We start from the raw sequence: 20,728 nt of genomic DNA on the forward strand, positions 1-20,728 counted from the left end.
CGCTGCACAGATTGACACTGTGGTTAAGAAAGCATACAGTGTATTAGCTTTCATCAAATGTGGGATTGACTTTAAGAGCCAAGAGGTAATGTTGCAGTGATATAGGACCCTGGTCAGACCCCACTTGGAGTACTGACCTCAATTCTGGTCATCTCACTACAGGAAGGGCGTGGAAACCATAGAAAGGGTGCAGAGGAGATTTACAAGGATGTTGCCTGGATTGGGGAGCATGCCTTATAAAAACAAGTTGAGTGAACTTGGCCTTTTCTCCTTGGAGCAACGGAGGATGAGCGGTGACCTGATAGAGGTGTACAAGATAATGAGAGGCATTAATCTTGTGGATAGTCAGAGGCTTTTTCCCAGGGCTGAAATGGCTAGCAAGAGAGGGCATAGTTTTAAGGTGCTTAGAAGCAGGTACAGAGGAGATGTCAGGGGTAAGCTTTTTATGCAGAGAGTGGAGAGTGCATGGAATGGGCTGCCGGCGACAGTGGTGAAGGTGGAAATGATAGGGTCTTTTAAGACACTCCTAGATGGATACATGGAGCTTAGAAAAATAGAAAAATGGACTGCAATTTTTGAGTGGCTCTCAAAAGTCTATTCTAGAGACATTCAGCCCAGTCATCTTCGGATGCTCTGCAGAGACTCTTGAGTTGCCTCATGACACGCAGATTGCTCTGCATCTCGGAATGGTGGTGGCTAAGAAACTTATTCTTTTGACCTGGAAGTCGACTACTCCACCCACCTTCGCACACTGGCTCAAGGAGATGTTGTCTATTACACAAATGGAAAGATTGCGTCTGCACGAACCCAATACAGTACACAGAATACATTTGAGAGAATATGGGGACCCTTATTGGCTCAGTGTCATATTACCTCACAGTCATAGTGACCTTGACCTGTTTAGTCTCATGAGTGGGTGTGGGGCCTAACCAGATTTCTTTATTGATTTTGCTTTACATTGCTTCCGTGATGTCACTATTGTGTCAACTCTTTATCTGAAAGTTTATTTATTTAATCTTGTAAATTGTCTGGCAGCCTTTTTGCTTTTTTTGTTCTTGATTTGTTTTGTCTGTGCTCCACCTGGAGCTAGTTGTATTTCCTTTGAAGTATTTCCTGACGAAGGATCTCGGCCTGAAACGTCGACTGCACCTCTTCCTACAGATGCTGCCTGGCCTGCTGCGTTCACCAGCAACTTTGATGTGTGTTGCCTGAATTTCCAGCATCTGCAGAATTCCTGTTGTTTGTATTTCCCCTGTATTGTTTTGAATGTCTTCAATTTACTTTGTCTTTGTAAGACTGAAAATTGTAAATGAAGTATCTTTTAAAAAAGAAGGCTATGGGTAAGCCTAGGTAGCTCTAAGATAAGGACATGTCTGGCACAGCTTTGTGGGTTTTCTATGTTTCTATGTTGCTATGCTTACTGTGAGCCAATTCTATCACAATTTTTATGCTTAGTGTACAGCATTTTCATCCAGGGATGACTTGTAACTCAGCTATTCATATAGAGAACACTTTGCTGTTTCTTAAGTACACTGTTATGATCCAAAATCTTCATGCTTTTACTTGACAGGTTTTGATAACCTAAATGCAGTTCATTGATAAATGGCCAAGGTTTTTTCCTTCGTGGCAGCAATCAGTGCGAGAGGTCATTCGTCGGTGACACAGTGCGAGGTTTAAAAAGAGCCCAGGTGCATTTTAGCTTTTTTTAATTGGGTGGCAATCAGCCAATAAAAAGGAGGAGTGAGCAGAGCAGCCATTGTTGGAGTGGGCATTGTTAGAGCGGGCTTGCTTTGGTGACCAACAGCTCGGGCTCGAGCTTCTAAGTAAGTAAGAAAGTTTCCAGCAACTTTTCTTTTTCTGTTAATACATAGCTAGTGTGCTGAGAATGGAGCTGGTGGTAGTAGTATGTTCCTTGTGTGAGACGTGGGAAATCTGTTTACCTCCTATCTCCCTGATAACTACATCAGTATGAAGTGCACAGAACTACAGCTCCTTAGAGGCCATGTTAAGGAACTAGAGCTGCAGATCAATGACCTTCGTCTCACATGGGAGAATGAGGAGGTGATAGGCAGGAGATACAGGGAGGTAGGTTGCAGGAAGCAGGTACCTGGGTGACTGTCAGGAGAGGGAAAAGGAATAGGTAACCAGTGCAGAGTACCCCTGTGACCATTCCCCTCAATAATATGTATACATCTTTGGATACTGTTGGTGGTGGGGGGAGGTGGGAGACAACCTACTTAGAGAATCTACAGCAACCAGGTCTCTGGCATTGAGTATGGCTCTGTAGCTCAGAAGGGAAGGGTGAGAAGAGGGGTGCAGAAGTGATAGCAGATTCCATAATAAGAGGAACAGAAAGCAGATTCTGTGGTGAAAGAGACAGTGGGATGATATGTTGCCTCCCAGGTGCCAGGGTCAGGAATGTCTCAGACTGGGTCCACAGTACACTAAAGGAGGGTGAACAGCCTGAATTCGTGTACATATTGGGTACCAACAATGTAGGTAGGAAAAGAGAGGAGGTCCTGGAGAGAGAATATAGGGAGTTAGGCAGAGAGCTGAAAATCAGGGTAGTAAGTCCTGGATTGCTGCCTGTGCCATGCACCATTCAGGGTAGGCATAGGATGATTTGACAGATGAATGCATGGCTGAGGAATTGGTTTAGGAGGCAGGGTTTCAGATTTCTGGATCATTTGGATCTCTTCTAATGAAGGTATGACCTGTACAAAAAGGATGGGTTGCGGCTGAACCCAAGGGGGACCAGTATCATAGAAACATAGAAACATAGAAAATAGGTGCAGGAGTCGGCCATTCGGCCCTTTGAGCCTGCACCGCCATTTATTATGATCATGGCTGATCATCCAACTCAGAACACCGCCCCAGCCTTCCCTCCATACCCGTAGCCACAAGGGCCATATCTAACTCCCTCTTAAATATAGCCAATGAACTGGCCTCAACTGTTTCCTGTGGCAGAGAATTCCACAGATTCACCACTCTCTGTGTGAAGAAGTTTTTCCTAATCTCAGTCCTAAAAGGCTTCCCCTCTATCCTCAAACTGTGACCCCTCATTCTGGACTTCCCCAACATCGGGAACAATCTTCCTGCATCTAGCCTGTCCAATCCCTTTAGGATCTTATACGTTTCAATCAGATCCCCCCTCAATCTTCTAAATTCCAACGAGTACAAACCCAGTTCATCCATTCTTTCTTCATATGAAAGTCCTGCCATCCCAGGAATCAATCTGGTGAACCTTCTCTGTACTCCCTCTATGGCAAGGATGTCTTTCCTCAGATTAGGGGACCAAAACTGCACACAATACTCCAGGTGCGGTCTCACCAAGGCCTTGTACAACTGCAGTAGTACCTCCCTGCTCCTGTACTCAAATCCTCTCGCTATAAATGCCAGCATACCATTCGCCTTTTTCACCGCCTGCTGTACCTGCATGCCCACTTTCAATGACTGGTGTATAATGACACCCAGGTCACGTTGCACCTCCCCTTTTCCTAATCGGCCACCATTCAGATAATAATCTGTTTTCCTATTTTTGCCACCAAAGTGGATACCTTCACATTTATCCACATTAAATTGCATCTGCCATGAATTTGCCCACTCACCCAACCTATCCAAGTCACCCTGCATCCTCTTAGCATCCTCCTCACAGCTAACACTGCCACCCAGCTTGGTGTCATCCGCAAACTTGGAGATGCTGCATTTAATTCCCTCATCCAAGTCATTAATATATATTGTAAACAACTGGGGTCCCAGCACTGAGCCTTGCGGTACCCCACAAGTCACCGCCTGCCATTCTGAAAAGGTCCCGTTTATTCCCACTCTTTGCTTCCTGTCTGCTAACCAACTCTCCACCCACACCAATACCTTACCCCCAATACCGTGTGCTTTAAGTTTGCACACTAATCTCCTGTGTGGTACCTTGTCAAAAGCCTTCTGAAAATCCAAATATACCACATCCACTGGTTCTCCCCTATCCACTTTACTAGTTACATCCTCAAAAAATTCTATGAGATTCGTCAGACATGATTTTCCTTTCACAAAACCATACTGACTTTGTCCGATCATTTCACCACTTTCCAAATGTGCTGTTATCACATCCTTGATAACTGACTCCAGCAGTTTCCCCACCACCGACGTTAGGCTAACCGGTTTATAATTCCCCGGTTTCTCTCTCCCTCCTTTTTTAAAAAGTGGAGTTACATTAGCCACCCTCCAATCCTCAGGAACTAGTCCAGAATCTAACGAGTTTTGAAAAATTATCACTAATGCATCCACTATTTCTTGGGCTACTTCCTTAAGCACCCTGGGATGCAGACCATCTGGCCCTGGGGATTTATCTGCCTTCAATCCCTTCAATTTACCTAACACCACTTCCCTACTAACATGTATTTCGCTCAGTTCCTCCATCTCACTGGACCCTCTGTCCCCTACTATTTCTGGAAGATTATTTATGTCCTCCTTAGTGAAGACAGAACCAAAGTAATTATTCAATTGGTCTGCCATGTCCTTGCTCCCCATAATCAACTCACCTGTTTCTGCCTGCAGGGGACCTACATTTGTCTTTACCAGTCTTTTCCTTTTTACATATCTATAAAAGCTTTTACAGTCCGTTTTTATGTTGCCTGCCAGTTTTCTCTCATAATCTTTTTTCCCCTTCCTAATTAAGCCCTTTGTCCTCCACTGCTGAACTCTGAATTTCTCCCAGTCCTCAGGTGAACCACTTTCTCTGGCTAATTTGTATGCCTCTTCTTTGGAATTGATACTATCCCTAATTTCTCTTGTCAGCCACGGGTGCACTACCTTCCTTGATTTATTCTTTTGCCAAACAGGGATGAACATTTGTTGCAGTTCATCCATGCAACCTTTAAATGCTTGCCATTGCATATCCACCATCAATCCTTTAAGTGTCATTTGCCAGTCTATCTTAGCTAATTCACGTCTCATACCTTCAAAGTTACCCCTCTTTAAGTTCAGAACCTTTGTTTCTGAATTAACTATGTCACTCTCCATCTTAATGAAGAATTCCACCATATTATGTTCACTCTTACCCAAGGGGCCTCTCACAACAAGATTGCTAATTAACCCTTCCTCATTGCTCAAAACCCAGTCCAGAATAGCCTGCTCTCTAGTCGGTTCCTCGACATCCTTGCGAGAAGGTTTGCTAAAGCCGTTGCAGAGGGGTTAAACTAATTTGGCATGGGGATAGGAACTGGAGTGATAGGGCTGAGGATGGGGCAGTTGGTATAAAAGTGCAGTGTTCAGTGAGACTGTAAGGAAGGACAGGATGATAATAGGGCAGTCAGTGGGATGAGTTAAAGTATAAAGGGGGACCAAAGTCAAAAGTGTTTTGAATACAGGACTGAATTCAAATATTCATATATCTGAATGCATACAGAATAAGGTAGATGATCTTGTAGCACAGTTAGAGGTTGGCAGGTATGATGTTGTGGGCAGCTCTGAGTTGTGACTAAAGAAAGATCATAGATGGAAGTTTAACATCCAAGGATACTCATTGTTTCGAAAGGACAGGAAGGTTGGCAGAGGGGGTGGGGTGTCTTGACTGGTAAAAAATGAAATCAAGTCCCTGGAAAAAAGTGACATAGGATCAGAAAATGTAGAATCCTTGAGGGTGGTGTGGAAATATATCTGTAACCCTGAAGACTTCATGAATTTGTGACTTTTGTAAAATGTAATGTAACGAAATGGGGTCTATGAAATCACAAGGTGCTTTGCTGGGTTGGGTGACAAAACTTGCAAGTGTTTGTGTTATATAGGAATAAACTATTTTCTTTGATGACAGGCAATTTGTTTTATGGCCAGATAGGATGCTGATAACAGGGCAAACAGGATGGAACTTCTAAACACAAACATGAGGAAATCTGCAGTTGCTGGAAATTCAAGCAACACACACAAAAAATGCTGGTGGAACACAGCAGGCCAGGCAGCATCTCTAGGAAGAGGTACAGTCGACGTTTTGGGCCGAGATCCTTCGTCAGGACTAACTGAAAGAAGAGATGGTAAGAGATTTGAAAGTGGGAGGGGGAGGGGAGAGATCTGAAATGATTGGAGAAGACAGGAAGGGGAGGGATGGAGCTAAGAGCTGGAAAGTTGATTGGCAAAAGGGATACGAGGCTGGAGAAGGGAGAGGATCATGGGACAGGAGGCCTAGGGAGAAAGGAAGGGGGAGGGGGAGGGAAGCCCACAGGATGCGAAAGGAGTATAGTGAGAGGGACAGAGGGAGAAAAAAAGAGAGAATTTAAAAATAAATAAATAAATAAATAAATAATGGATGGGGTACGAAGGGGAGGTGGGGCATTAACGGAAGTTAGAGGAGTCAGTGTTCATGCCATCAGATTGGAGGCTACCCAGATGGAATATAAGGCGTTGTTTCTCCAACCTGAGTGTGGCTTCAACTTTACAGTAGAGGAGGCCGTGGATAGACATATCAGAATGGGAATGGGACGTGGAATTAAAATATGTGGCCACTGGGAGAGCCTGCTTTCTCTGGCGGACAGAGCGTAGATGTTCAGTGAAACGGTCTCCCAGTCTGCGTCGGGTCTTGCCAATATATAGAAGGCCACATCGGGAGCACCGGACGCAGTATATCACCCCAGTCGACTCACAGGTGAAGTGTCTCCTCACCTGGAAGGACTGTCTGGGGTCCTGAATGGTAGTGAGGGAGGAAGTGTAAGGGCATGTGTAGCACTTGTTCCACTTACAAGTGCCGGGAGGGAGATCGGTAGGAAGGGATGGGGGGGGGGGTACGAATGGACAAGGAAGTCGCGTAGGGAGCGATCCCTGTGGAAAGCGGGGGGGGAGGGAAAGATGTGCTTAGTGGTAGGATCCCGTTGGAAGTGGCGGAAGTTATGTAGAATTATATATTGGACCTGGAGGCTGGTGGAGTGATAGGTGAGGACAAGGGGAACTCTATTCCTAGTGGGGTGGCGGGAGGATGGAGTGAGAGCAGATGTGCCTGAAATGGGGGAGATGTGTTTGAGAGCAGAGTTGATGGTGGAGGAAGGGAAGCCCCTTTCTTTAAAAAAGGACATCTCCTTCGTCCTGGAATGAAAAGCCTCATCCTGAGAGCAGATGTGGCAGAGATGGAGGAATTGCGAGAAGGGGATGGCATTTTTGCAAGAGACAGGGTGGGAAGAAGAATAGTCTAGGCAGCTGTGAGAGTCCGTAGGCTTATAGTAGACATCAGATTTTTCTCCCTCTGTCCCTTTCACTATACTCCTTGCCCATCCTCTGGGCTTCCCTCCCCTTTCCCCTTTCTTTCTCCCTCAGCCTCCCGTCCCATTATCCTCTCATATCCCTTTTGCCAATCAACTGTCCAGCTCTTAACTCCATCCCTCCCCCCCCCTGTCTTCTCCTATCATTTCGGATCTCCCCTCCCTCTCCCACTTTCAAATCTCTTATTATCTCTTCTTTCAGTTAGTCCTGAGAAGGGCCTCTGCCAGAAACGTCGACTGTACCTCTTCCTATAGATGCTGCCTGGCCTGCTGCGTTCACCAGCATTTTTTTTTGTGTGTGGAACTTCTAAAGATCAAATATGAGAACAAGATGAGGATGAAGATCGCAGAGGAATGTAATGTTATGGAATGGAGTAAACTGATCACCATTCTGTGTAAAAAAAAAGTATGAAAGTACTTTGGGTGAAATAGAAGATGGGAGCTATATTTCCAGACGAAACGTGGCTGCAGTTACATCTCCCCTTGCAAGTAAAATGATAAATGCATTAATAACGTGATCGGCTCCGAATTTGTTGTAGTTTGTACCCGCATATTGGAAGACCCAGCTCAGCGGTACACGGCAGAATTTGGAGGTTCCACCGAGACGCTTGTCTGGGTGCGACAGCGACTCGGGAAGGAAATTCCGAGGACAGGACAGCCTAGGGGAAAATAGGCCACCGAAGGAAAATTACGCTTTTTTTAACCCTTAGCAATTTGACTTCGGCTTTGCCTCGCTTTCGCCCTTTTCACTGCGATCAACGCTGTGATCTTGGGTGGATCAGTTTCTCTTGTCTCGATTCCGACACCGTCGGCGTGACGACAGAAACTTTGAATAAGGTTAAGAGATCGACCTAGCGTCTGGGACGCGTGAAAATTTTCTGAGAAAGGAGATTAGTAAACTATCCAATCGCTAAAAGATGTCAGGAACACCGGGCGCCGGAACTAAATGCTGAACGTTGTAGCGAAAACTGGTAAGTTGTTAGAATATTGGTAAACATAAATATAACAAATTAATAATGAAGTAAAAGACGGGATAGGGTGCGTCTTTCCCTGATCCTGAACAAGAAACCAGTACATGGAAAGAAAAAAAAGTAACACTGGAAATAATACAAAGTGTTTAAAACAGATACAAAAGCTGCAGAGCCAACCTATTGCATAGAGAGGAATAACATCTGTTTTGGGATCTGAAGGAGGGGAAGAGGATTAATATGGAAATATGGATTGGAACGATGCAACAGATAAGGTGACCAGATATGGTTATGACGAGGATCCTTCCCCCCCCACCCCCTGTTACTATCAGAGAGGGAGGGGGGGAGGCAATAAAAACCAAAAAAAATGCCCCATTCCCCTCATTCAGGGTACAGCAGCTAAAGGGATTTTGTTAAGGATATTGGGATATGTGTGTCTATGGCTGATTCTAGAATGTAGAGCAGGGGTCGGCAACCTTTTCACCTCTGTGGGCCGGATCGCGTATTAACGAGCGGACGATGGGCCAGATAAATGCCATAAAAACTTGAAATATGGGAATTATCCATTTAAATACATATAGTTATGTTTTGCCTCAAATTAATGAATAACGCATGCTAGAAAATCATTTGTGCTTAATCAAGGATGCCAATTAGTAATCAAAGAACTCAGTTTAGTTGCAATTTATTTCAATCAAGGCATCTTTTGAATCTATTAAAAGGACACAAAGAATCTTTAAACGTAAAACGTATGAACATGATGCATTGAATGGTGGTAAATTAAGTATAATAAAAAAGAAAATTTTAATGCAAACAGCCGATAAATCAATGTGAAACTTGATGCTGTTTGTTGCTTAAAAGCTTCTCAATATTGGGTGTCAGGCTTGTTGATGTCAAAAGCAAGACATTATCCAGATGGGCATCAATTAATCTTGTTCTCAAATCGTTCTTGGTGTGCTTCATTTTTGAAAATAATTGCTCACACAGATAAGTGCTGCCAAACAATGATGCCATCTCTTTTGCATGGTCCACTAAGTTAGGATACTTCCCACTTGGATGAATATATTTTCTATAGAAGTCAAAAATTGCAATTCGTTGCAGGTATCCCTTAAGCAACTTTTAACATCTGCTGACATTTCTTCAACTCGCCGTGTGATCGTTCTTGCTGACTGGCTGATAGATGCAAATAAAGATTTCTTTTCAGGACAAACAATATACACCACTGCCAGTAAACATTCTTTGACAAACTCTCCATCTGTAAAAGGCTTCATCTTTTCTGCAATACGTTTTGAGAGTTCGTAGCTGGCATGGGTATTTCCTTCACTTTCACTGCTTTTCTTGGCAAAAAATGACGTTTGTTTTCCGAAACTAGCCTTCATTCGCTCAACTTCATCTTTCCTTGCTTGCCCAGTAAATTTGTTAAAATTTTCACTATGGCGGATCTCGTAACGTCACCTGATATTTGCCACCTTCTTCACAGCAACATTTTCTAGGCAAATGAGACAAACTGGTTTCCCAGCTTGCTGGATGAAGAAGTAATCTAGCGTCCAAGTGCCTTGGAAATTTCAGCACTCAGTGTCTACCTTCCTGCGTTTTGCATTCATTGCCATTGGAATTTTTTCCTTCGATTTTATTTCGAAACCCGAGTTATTCAACAAGTATCGTAGCACGTGTAAATATCTGGATATTTAGCGTGGATTTCTTGTTAAAACACAGTGATGCTGTTTCTGTTTACAAATTTGAACGATCCCATTTGAAAACCTGCACCTAATACATATTAATAAGGTAGTCTGCCTTCCCGTCATTCGTATACTGTATACCGGTGTTTGGTTTGGCGCAAAACGGAACCTGGGGCCAGTGTAACAAGACGCCATGCATGTCCATCAGTGTGGTCGTGTGAAACACTCAGGATAAGGAAAAATCGCTCGCGAGCCGGGTAAGCATAGTATCCCAGTATTTGCTCGTGGGCCGGTCAAAAGACCTTCGCGGGCCGGATCTGGCCCGCGGTCCGTAGGTTGCCTACCCCTGATCCAGAGAGTTGTTCCAAGTAATTAGTTACCAGAGAGCAATACACAGTTTTGAGGCAATCTGTATTTTGTTGTGTTTTGTCGTGTAAACTGCGAACGGAAGAAGGCAAGGAGTTTGACCCCAGGACCCACGTGGATCACCCCCAGTCGACTTCCCCAAGCAAAGAAGCCCCCGAGCAGGACTCCCTCTACCTTTTACATAAACTAGCTAAGGAAGATCATGAAGTATCAAAGCAGAAACTCCAGATCGTGCAGCCACTTCGAAGTTACTTATCTGGGACATACCCACCTTATCCCAAGATGCAAAGTCAATGATTAAGATTCGAACTGAAGCAATAGCCAAAGTCACAAAACCAAGGGCTCGTGGGGAAACCTGGGGTTGACTGGGTATTGTAGACAGTGGGTTTTAGATTATGCCGCTGTTGTTAAGCCCCTCCAGAAAATACCTCTTCCCAGTCAACCAGATTACCCCAGAAGCGGAGGAAGCATTCGAATGTATAAAAGACGCAATGATATCTGCCTCCCAGACTGTCAGAAGGAGTTTCACCTTTTGTTCACCACGAGTGGTTTGTTCGGCTCATTTTGACTCAGAATTACAGGGAAAGACAAAGGCCAACTGTTTATTTCAGAGTTCAGACCCAATAGCCAGAGGTTTATCGGTTTGTCCCCCAGCAGTGGCAACCTCTTGCCTTACTGTTCAGTACATGCTGACTCGCTGTGCCGCGTAAATACCTTACCCTCGCTAGGTCAACGACGTGCGAAATCGAGTTATCGATGATCCCGAATGTTAGAATTACTCGCTGTGCAACTCTTGCCCCGCGGAGGAAGGCGGCGACCCACGCTGCTCTGAAACTGTTACACGTGAAGCAATACCATTTCGTGAGCACTTTACTAATCCTCCTATTGTTAAATCCGAGTTAATGGTCGTCGTTGACAGTTCGGCTTTAGGTGACGATCTGGGAAAAACTGGGTTGTAAGTAGCACAGTGAGGCTTCACCCCGAGAAAACGGATTGCGGCCCCAGACAAACTGGACCCAGGTACCGTACCGTGGATTGCCGGATGAGTTCACAAGTTCACACATGTGGGCAGGGGGGAATGATTGATTAATTAATTGAAATAAACTTGGCATGACCCTGGAGTATCTCAAGTAGCGGAACAAATCTGTAGGCAATTTATGTGATGTGAGATGTACCTTCAAAATCCCGGGAAAATGGCATAATTAACAGAGGTTCGTACCCTGCCATCAGATGGCCTATTTTAACACTTAGATATATACTTTATTGAATTGTCTTAATGTAAAGGGTGTTAGTATGTATTAGTCATTATTGATGAGTTCTCACGATGGTGTGAAGTATTTCCTTGTGGAAAGAATGGAGCAGTCACAGTAGCGAAATGTTTGTTAAAGAAAATAATCCCGTAATTTGGGATTAGTACCTATTACACTGGTAAAAGAATTTGGAGAAGTATGCAAAGCCTTACGGGTGAATCAACTTCCATTCTCAGTCAGACAGCCCTAGTGCAAAGGACGAACGGTACAATTTAAGAATAGGCTTGGCTAAATGCGTGAGGAAGCGGTACTAAAGCAACCATCAGCACACGCTGAATGGTCGTTGTTCGTCCATTGTCGTCGATGAAGACCTCGACACCATTATGATGATGATGATGGTGGTGTCGAGACTGGCGCGTGATTTGGATTTAAGTGAGGGAGAGTTGCGCAGCGTCAGCCTCACTCTCTCTTCCCAATTCCCATCTGGATCCAGTGGCAAGACAAGAGTCTAGACGGCTGGAGATGGGACTAGGCGCTGTGGATGACAAGGATGTCTTCTGTGTCTTGTCGTTCTCTGCACGCTGAATACGACGATACAGCCCCCAGAGACTGTATACAGCCGTTAAGGCAAGAGAAAAGCCATTGTTCTCACTGTAAAAAGGTGCCTAACTACATGAACAAAAAAACGAGTCCTAAAGACAGCGGTTGGATTAGCGCTTGTCTTTTCTCTGACAGATGCAATTGACAGGAACATTTTCTTGCGATTGACTTGCAAATGTAGAAACAGCACCAGTATCCTAAACTGCTGGGTTTGAATCGATGTCCAGGCACGTGGAAGTGTAATATAACGAAATGGGATCTATGAAAGCCCAAGGTGCTTTGCTGGTTTGGGTGAGCAAACCTACAAATGTTTGTGTGTACAATAATAAATGCATTAATAATGTGATCCACTGATTTGCTGTAGTTTGTTTCTTTATATTGGAAGACCCAGCTGAACTGTACACGCCAGTAGTGTTAAGAAATTACAAGGGTAAAAAGACCCCGATGGGAGTTACATGCAGGCCTCTGATCAGTAGCCAGAATGACGGCTACAAATTACGATGGGAGATGGACAAGGCATAGAACCATAGAAACTACAGCACAGAAACAGGCCCTCTGGCCCTTCTTGGCTGTGCTGAACCATTTTCTGCCTAGTCCCACGGACCCGCACACGGACCATATCCCTCCATACACCTCCCATCCATGCATCTGTCCAATTTATTCTTAAATGTTGAAAAAGAACCCGCATTTACCACCTCGTCTGGCAGCTCATTCCATACTCCCACCACTCTCTGTGTGAAGAAGCCCCCCCTAATGTTCCCTTTAAACTTTCCCCCCTCACCCTTAACCCATATCTTCTGGTTTTTTTCTCCCCTTGCCTCAGTGGAAAAAGCCTGCTTGCATTCACTCTATCTATACCCATCATAATTTTATATACCTCTATCAAATCTCCCCTCATTCTTCTACTCTCCAGGGAATAAAGTCCTAACCTATTCAACCTTTCTCTGTAACTGAGTTTCTCAAGTCCCAGCAACATCCTTGTAAACCTTCTCTGCACTCTTTCAACCTTATTTATATCCTTCCTGTAATTTGGTGACCAAAACTGAACACAATACTCCAGATTTGGCCTCATCAATGCCTTATACAACCTCATCATAACATTCCAGCTCTTATACTCAATACTACGATTAATAAAGGCCAATGTACCAAAAGCTCTCTTTACGACCCTATCTACCTGTGACGACACTTTTAGGGAATTTTGTATCTGTATTCCCAGATCCCTCTGTTCCACTGCACTCCTCAGTGCCTTACCATTAACCCTGTATGTTCTACGTTGGTTTGTCCTTCCAATGTGCAATACCTCACACTTGTCAGTATTAAACTCCATCTGCCATTTTTCAGCCCATTTTTCCAGCTGGTCCAAGTCCCTCTGCAGGCTCTGAAAACCTTCCTCACTGTCTACTACACCTCCAATCTTTGTATCATCAGCAAACTTGCTGATCCAATTTACCACATTATCATCCAGATCATTGATATAGATGACAAATAACAATGGACCCAGCACTGATCCCTGTGGCACACCACTAGTCACAGGCCTCCACTCAGAGAAGCAATTCTCTACCACCACTCTTTGGCCTCTTCCATCGAGCCAATGTCCAATCCAATTTACCACCTCTCCATGTATATCTAGCTACTGAATTTTCCTAACTAACCTCCCATGCGGGACCTTGTCAAAGGCTTTACTGAAGTCCATGTAGACAATATCCACTGCCTTCCCTTCATCCATGTAAAAAGGACAATGCTGTGATCATCGTGGAGGTTTTCAACATGCAGGTAGATTGGGAAAATCCCATTGGTGTTGGATCCCAAAAGAGGGAATTTGTAGAATGCCCTCGAGATGGCTTTTTAATGCAGCTCATGCCCGAGCCCACCAGGAGAACGGCAGTTCTGTCCACAACTTTAGCCATCTTCAATGGGATCCTACCTCCAAACACATCTTTACTACTGCGCCACCTCCCCCACCCCCCATTTTCCACAGGGACTGCTCCCTCCATGATTCCATTCATCCCTCTCCACTAATCTCCCTCCTGCCATTTACCCCCTGCAAGCAGAGGAAGTGCTACACTTGCCCATTTACCTCCCTTCAAGTCTGTTCAGGTGAGGCAGAACTTCACCTGCAAGTCTCTTGGGGTCACCTATGGTATCCCGTGCACCCAATGCAACCTCCTGTACATTAGTGAGACCCAACATAGATTGGGGGACCATTTTGTCAAGCTCCATTTGCAACAATTTTCCCAGTGGTTAACCATTTTAATTCCAATCTCCACCCCATTCCCACAAGTAGTCCCACGGCCTGCTCTACTGCCACAATGAGGCCACTCTCCAGTTGGAGGAGCAACACCTCATATTCTGTCTGGGTAGCCTCCAAATTGCTAGCATGAATATTGGTTTCTCCAACTCTTGGTAATTTTTCCCTCATACCCTTCCCTCATTTTCCATTTTCCACACTGGCTCCTCTCTTTCTTCTTCTCCTCTCACCCATCTACCACCCAATGGTGACCACCCCTCCACCCTTCACTTTCTCCTATGGTCTACTCTATCAGATTCCTTCTCCAGCCCTTTAGCTTTTGCACCTGTGATCTGCTAGCTTCTTACTTCATCACCCCTCCCTCACCCACCTGGCCTCACCTGTCACCTTATTCTTTCCCCTTCCCCACCTTCTTATTCTGGCTTCACACCTCTTCCTTTCCAGTCCTGATCAAGGGTCTTGGCCCACGATGTTAACTGTTCATTCAGTTCCATAGATACTGCCTGACCTGCTGAATTCCTCCAGCATTTTGGATGGGTTATTCTGGATTTCCAGCATCTGCAGAATTTTTGTTTGTAATTTAGTTCATCATTGGATAAAACTTAAAACACGGATCTTTTAGCATCACAATTTATAAACTTGCTCATGCTGATTTAGTACAATTTTTTTGTGCTAAGAAGCACAATTACATGAATTAAAATATTTTGTTTAGAAATTAATATTTCAGGTCAAAGACCCCTCAACCCAAAACATTTAACATTTAATGAAGCTTATCTTAGGCTCTTAATAGAAATGGCTACTGTGCTGGATTGGTTTTAAGACTGAGGAAAATTTCAATAGATTAGAAAATAACAACCATAACTCCTGAATGCAGAACCAGAAACTGGAATGAGACAAACAGGAAAATACAAGTTTGTTAGCTTGACAATCTGTCAGAGAAATTGTTGGGGGCAGAGTCAACAGTTTTGTTAAGACGGAAAACATGTTTGATTAGTTTTGCATTAGTAAAGTGGATCCACTGTACAGGGATACCCAAAATGTACTTGAGATGGTGCCACTTAAAAGAATATTCTGGAAAATAATATAGGAGGTAGCATTAGTGAGAAAGATTATTGGCTGTCGAGCAGAGCAGACATAAATGGGTCTCTTTATCATAGACAAGGAGGTACAGTGTGACACAGGGATCATCTTAGGCTCTCTATTTATACAAATTATTCTTCTAATGAGGCACATTTGCCAAATTGCTGTTGATGGCAAGATAGTGAAAATCAGTTTTGAAATCAACATTGCGGCTACAAAGGAAAATAGATTGATCGATAAATGTCCAGAAAATCTGGCAAATGCAGTATTCTGTGGGGAAAATGTGTTTTTTAAAAAAATCTATACTAAAAAGAACCAAGTAGTCTTATTATTTACTGGTGAGGGATTCTGGCAATCAGAGATGTAGGTGCCCTAGTGCACAATTTACAAATGATTGCGGTTGAGCTGTAGCAAGAGATTAGGAAAGCTAAAAATGCCATTTATTGGTAGGAGGGAGCATTAAAAACAAAAATAGTGTGCTTTAGTTACCCAGTGAGGCCACATCAGGTGTACAGCGTACAGGATCGGTCATTTTGAGAAGATGTAAATGTATTAAAAGCATCTTGGAGAAGCTTTACTAGATTAATCCCTGGATTGGGCAGGTTACTTTATGGAGGAAAGGTTGCACAGGCCAGGCACTTTTTAAAAAAATCTCTGCTGGAGATAAAAGTGATTGGGGTCTTGACAGGATGAATGTGGAATCCAGATTTCCTCTTGTGGGAGAATCCAGGATTTGGTGTCACTGTTTAAAAATGAGGGTGCTCATTTAAGACAGAGCTGAAGCACATTTTCTTCTGAGGGCCCCAAAAGTCTTTTAAAAGCAGAGGATGGAAGGTTACTATGGGCAGACATGAATTTGGAATTGAAAGAGAAGTTTCAATCAGATGAGCCATAATCTTATTAATTGCTGGAGAAGGATTGAGTGGCCATGTTATCTACGATTCACACATGTTTATCAATTAAACAATAGGGTCTTTTAAGAGCCTCTTAGGTACATGGAGCTTAGAAAAATAAAGGGCTGCGCTAGGGAAATCCCAGGTAGTTTCTAGAGTGGATTACATGGTCAGCACAACACTGTGGGCCAAAGGGCTTGTAATGTGTTGTAGATTTCTAGGTTACATGTTGAAAGTTATTTTGAAAGACATGGGAGAAAGCTATTTGCATTTAGCCTATAGCTTTTAATAAGCATTAAAAAAATAGGACACTCATTAACAAGAATGAGAGTGTGGTTTTCTGTATATAAACATTATTTATATTCTGCATTTATAGTACATTTTAGTTGAACTTTGATATAAAAGCATTGCTGTGAATTTTGGTTAAGTTGTGTCAAATATGACTGTAGACATTTAGAATGGAAGCCCTACCGTTAATTCAGCAGTTGCTATGTCTGGCCAGCAGATGATCGTATGGCCCAGACCAAGGGTTCTTCTAAGAAGTTTATCTACAGCCTATTGGCAAGAAACACAATATAAGTTTAAATGTCTTCTGCAGGATGTACAAAGAGTTGGACTTTTATTGATAAATATTAGGGTAGCTAATTGGACAGCAGGCTGGAAGACAACCTACAGGCACTGGAGATGGAAATGAGCTGCGATTCCAGGGCACCACGTGGTCAGGTAGCCCGGTGGCCAGCTCCTCAGGGAGGTCGCAGTCCTCAGAATTTCTACAGAGGGGAAATATTATGCTCTGCAATTGTCTGTCTCAGTCCTCCTAAGTAACAGTAAAAGATCAGATCAGAGAACTTTGTATATCATTGTGTAGATTCACTGGCTCTTGCCTAATACAGGAGACACCTGCTCCACTGGAAAGCCTTGTCAAAGATGGCTCTGGAGTGAGTTGAGTGCAAGTGATGCTGAAGTCAAGATATTTTCTTGGATGCTTTGCACTTAAAACCCAAAAATCTCTGCAGTCATGGTTTACTTCAGTTCCATTGTCAACACACTCAGTGGCTTTTCTCAAAACAAAAATAGTTTCCCATATGAAGCAAGACAGTTTAGCAACCAGCTTGGAGCAGTCACTGCTATCTCTTAGCTTTCGTAGTCAGTGAATGGGCTAACTTTGTCAAGTTCTTAATGAGACCCTCTCGTTTCTGCAAGGTTAACTTTTCTTCTTCAAGATGTTTCAGCTTTTGGTGTATTTCTGTTGGGAAGTAAAAAGAAACAAAGGTGAAATCTGTCCATACAACACCTTTCACATCCAATGTAATTTTAACTCTGATTAGATTAAAAAAGATGATAGCTAATTTATGCACAGAAATATTCCACACAAATGGCTGTACAAAATGTTTTAATATCTTGTTTAAGATACAAGCATTAGCTTAACATTTCTCTGCAAATGGTGTTACCTGATGTGCTGAATTGAAACACTTCCTGTTTCAAGTTCAGAGTTCAAGCGGTTGGTTCTTACCTGATTTAAAATCTGACATGATGTCTTGAAGTGAATTCATAGTCAGAAGTATTGCCCAAGCAATCTCATAGTCTGAAAAGTGTAAATAAGTAAATATAAACAAGCAGCATACGCGATGAGAGAAACAGCACGTTTCAAAGAAAGGGGAAAGTTAGCAACCTAGAATGTTAACCATTTCTTCCCTCACTGTTGTTACTTAACCTGACTTGGAGTATTTTGTTTTTATTGGAAGTACAATTGTGTAAACTTCCTGAATCTTAAGAATGAAGTAATTTTTCTGTTCAAGTTAAATTCAAAATCATCAGTAAACTTGAGAATTGTCTGATTCACATACAGAGGCAGAGATAAGCCAGCTGGCTCCTCATTGCCACTCTCCTGCATGGGCTTGTTACCATTAATTTCTAAAAATCTTAACTACGTTCTTTCAAGCTTCTTGCTCTGTAGCTGCCTGTGAGCAGACAAATCTCAGGTTATATAATATATCCATTCTTTGATAATAAATCTACTTTGAATAAATATGATCTGTGGCTGAGCCTCCACCACTTTTGGAGGAAAGATTCCAAAGATTTACTGCCCTTGAGGTTGTTATCTCCATTCTGAATGGCTAATCCCTGATCTTGACTCCCACCCAAACATGCCCAAGTGGAGAAAATGCACTTCACCAAATGTGGGCACATTCAGTTCGAATCAAGCAAACTATTGCCCTAGATTAACTAAAATCTGCAGGGGCCCAGAGAGAGAGATCATTTAATGTGTCTGGCTTTCAATTAACATGTCTGTATATTTTTGGGGAACACTTGCGGCATTGCAGTTTCTGTCAAACCAAGATTTACACAGAGTATATGGTTTGTCAGACCTCATAGCAATTAAATTAAAAAAAATTATAACAAGATACAAAATCAACAGAGTATTTTGTAAAGAAAAAGAAAGACATTCCTTTTAGACAGATTTTTGATTGCAGTAGATACGCGTTGACGTCAATTCCAGTTGAGCCACAGTTTGACTCCTTTACTAAGCTTAAAAACATGAGTACGAAGACTGACAGAAAAGAGACAGAGGGAAACAGTTGCTATTACAAGTCAGTAACTGGCAAGACGTAGGGGCAGGTTTTAAGTAAGTACAGAGGAGAAGAAAGGTCTGATGAGGTGAGAAACAGAAGAGATAAAATAACAAAATGAATGATATTCAGAAATGAAAAATGGCAGGATCTACTTCCGATGTTAAATTGTTATACTAGATGTTGCATCCAGAAGACTATGAGTAAAGATACTATTCCTTCAAAGTTGCTGTCTAGTATAGGTGACAACGGGCAGGGAGAACAAAATGACAAGTGACTGTAAGCTTGTAAACTTGCAGAGGGGTTCTGCAAATAAATCATCTTATCAAAGCTGATCAATGATACCAGCGCCTCTAATTTTCTGACCAGAGCAACAGATCCACAGAAGGTGCCACCTCAATGGCTCTTCACTCAACCCTGGAACATCTGGACAGTGAAGATGCATACATCAAGATGCTCTTCATTGACCTCAGCTCCACATGCAATACTATCATCCCCTCAAAACTAATCAATAAGCTCCAAGAACTTGGCCTCAATACCTTCTTGTGCAATTGGATCCTGGATTTCCTCACTTGTAGACCCCAGTCAGTTCGGATCAGCAACAACATCTTCTCCATGATCTCCATCAGCAAAGGTGTACCACAAGGCCCTGTGCTTAACCCCCTGTTCTACTCACTTTACACTTATGACTGTGAGGCTAAGCACAGCTCCAATGCCGTATTTAAGTTTGCTGATGACACCACAGTCATGGGCTGAATCAAAGGTGGCGATGAATCAGCATATAGGAGGGAGATTAAAAATCTGGCTGAGTGGTGCCACAACAACAACCTCTTACTCAGTGTCAGCAGGACCAAGGAGCTGATTATTGACTTCAGGAGAAGGAAACCAGAGATCCATAAGTCTATTCTCATCAGAGGATCAGAGGTAGAGAGGGTTAGCAAGTTTAAATCCCTTGGTGTTACTATTTCAGAGTACCTGTCCTAGGCCCAGCACATAAGTACAATGACAAAGAAAACAAGACAATGCCTCTACTTTGTTTGTGGAGATTCAGCATACATACAACTTGGAAAAACTTCTATAGATGTGTAGTGGAGAGTATATTGACTGGCTATATCACAGCCTGGTATGGAAACACCAATGCTCTTGAATGAAAAATCCTACAAAAAGTAGTGGATACAGTCCAGTCCATCACGGGTAAAGCCCTCCCCACCATTGAGCACACCTACACGAAACGTTGTCACGGGAAAGCAGCATCCATCATCAGGGACCCCACCACCCAAGACATGCTCTCTTCTCGCTACTACCATTGGGATGAAGGTACAAGAGCCTCAGGACTCACACTACCAGGTTCAGAAACAGTTGTTACCCCTCAACCATCAGGCTCTTGAACCAAAGGGAATAACTTCACTCGCCCCATCATTGGAAGGTTCCCACAACCTATGGGCTCACTCTTCATCTCATGTTCTCAATATTTATTGCTTATTTATTATTATTATTGTTTCTTCTTTTGCATTTGAACAGTCTGTTGTCTTCTGCACTCCGGTTAAATGCTGTAGTTGGGCAGTCTTTCATTGATTTTGTTATAGTTACTATTCTGTAGACTTATTGAATATGGCCACAAGAAAATGAATCTTAGAGATGTATACGATGACCTATACACACTTTAATAAAATTTATTTTTTGAACTTTATACAGTAATAACTTATTTACAACTTGCTATTTCCCATTTTTTATTATCCACTCTGAATCTCCACCTTTGTTCCCCTGTTAGCTTCATCCCCTTAGACCCCTACATCATGAGAAGTGTTTTCCTCACTCTTGATTTTCAAAGGGATTCCA

The 20,728-nt window shown here is 43.0% G+C and overlaps 1 protein-coding gene across 2 annotated transcripts in view; it reads right to left on the reverse strand.

The window, feature by feature from the left end:
- Window positions 1-14,991: 14,991 nt before the first annotated feature.
- phf11 (PHD finger protein 11) overlaps window positions 14,992-20,728 on the reverse strand; it is a 48,394-nt gene continuing 42,657 nt past the window's right edge. For both annotated transcript variants that reach the window (XM_072260769.1, XM_072260767.1), the window contains 2 exons: window positions 17,833-17,904; window positions 14,992-17,565 (listed from right to left, as the gene is read on the reverse strand). In XM_072260769.1, the coding sequence (XP_072116870.1) occupies window positions 17,447-17,565; window positions 17,833-17,904 (191 nt within the window). In that variant the 3' untranslated portion in view covers window positions 14,992-17,446. The remainder of the gene's footprint in view (window positions 17,566-17,832; window positions 17,905-20,728) is intronic.

The sequence above is a fragment of the Mobula birostris genome, chromosome 6, assembly GCF_030028105.1.
Source record: "Mobula birostris isolate sMobBir1 chromosome 6, sMobBir1.hap1, whole genome shotgun sequence".
In the NCBI taxonomy this organism is placed as follows: Eukaryota; Metazoa; Chordata; class Chondrichthyes; order Myliobatiformes; family Myliobatidae; genus Mobula; species Mobula birostris.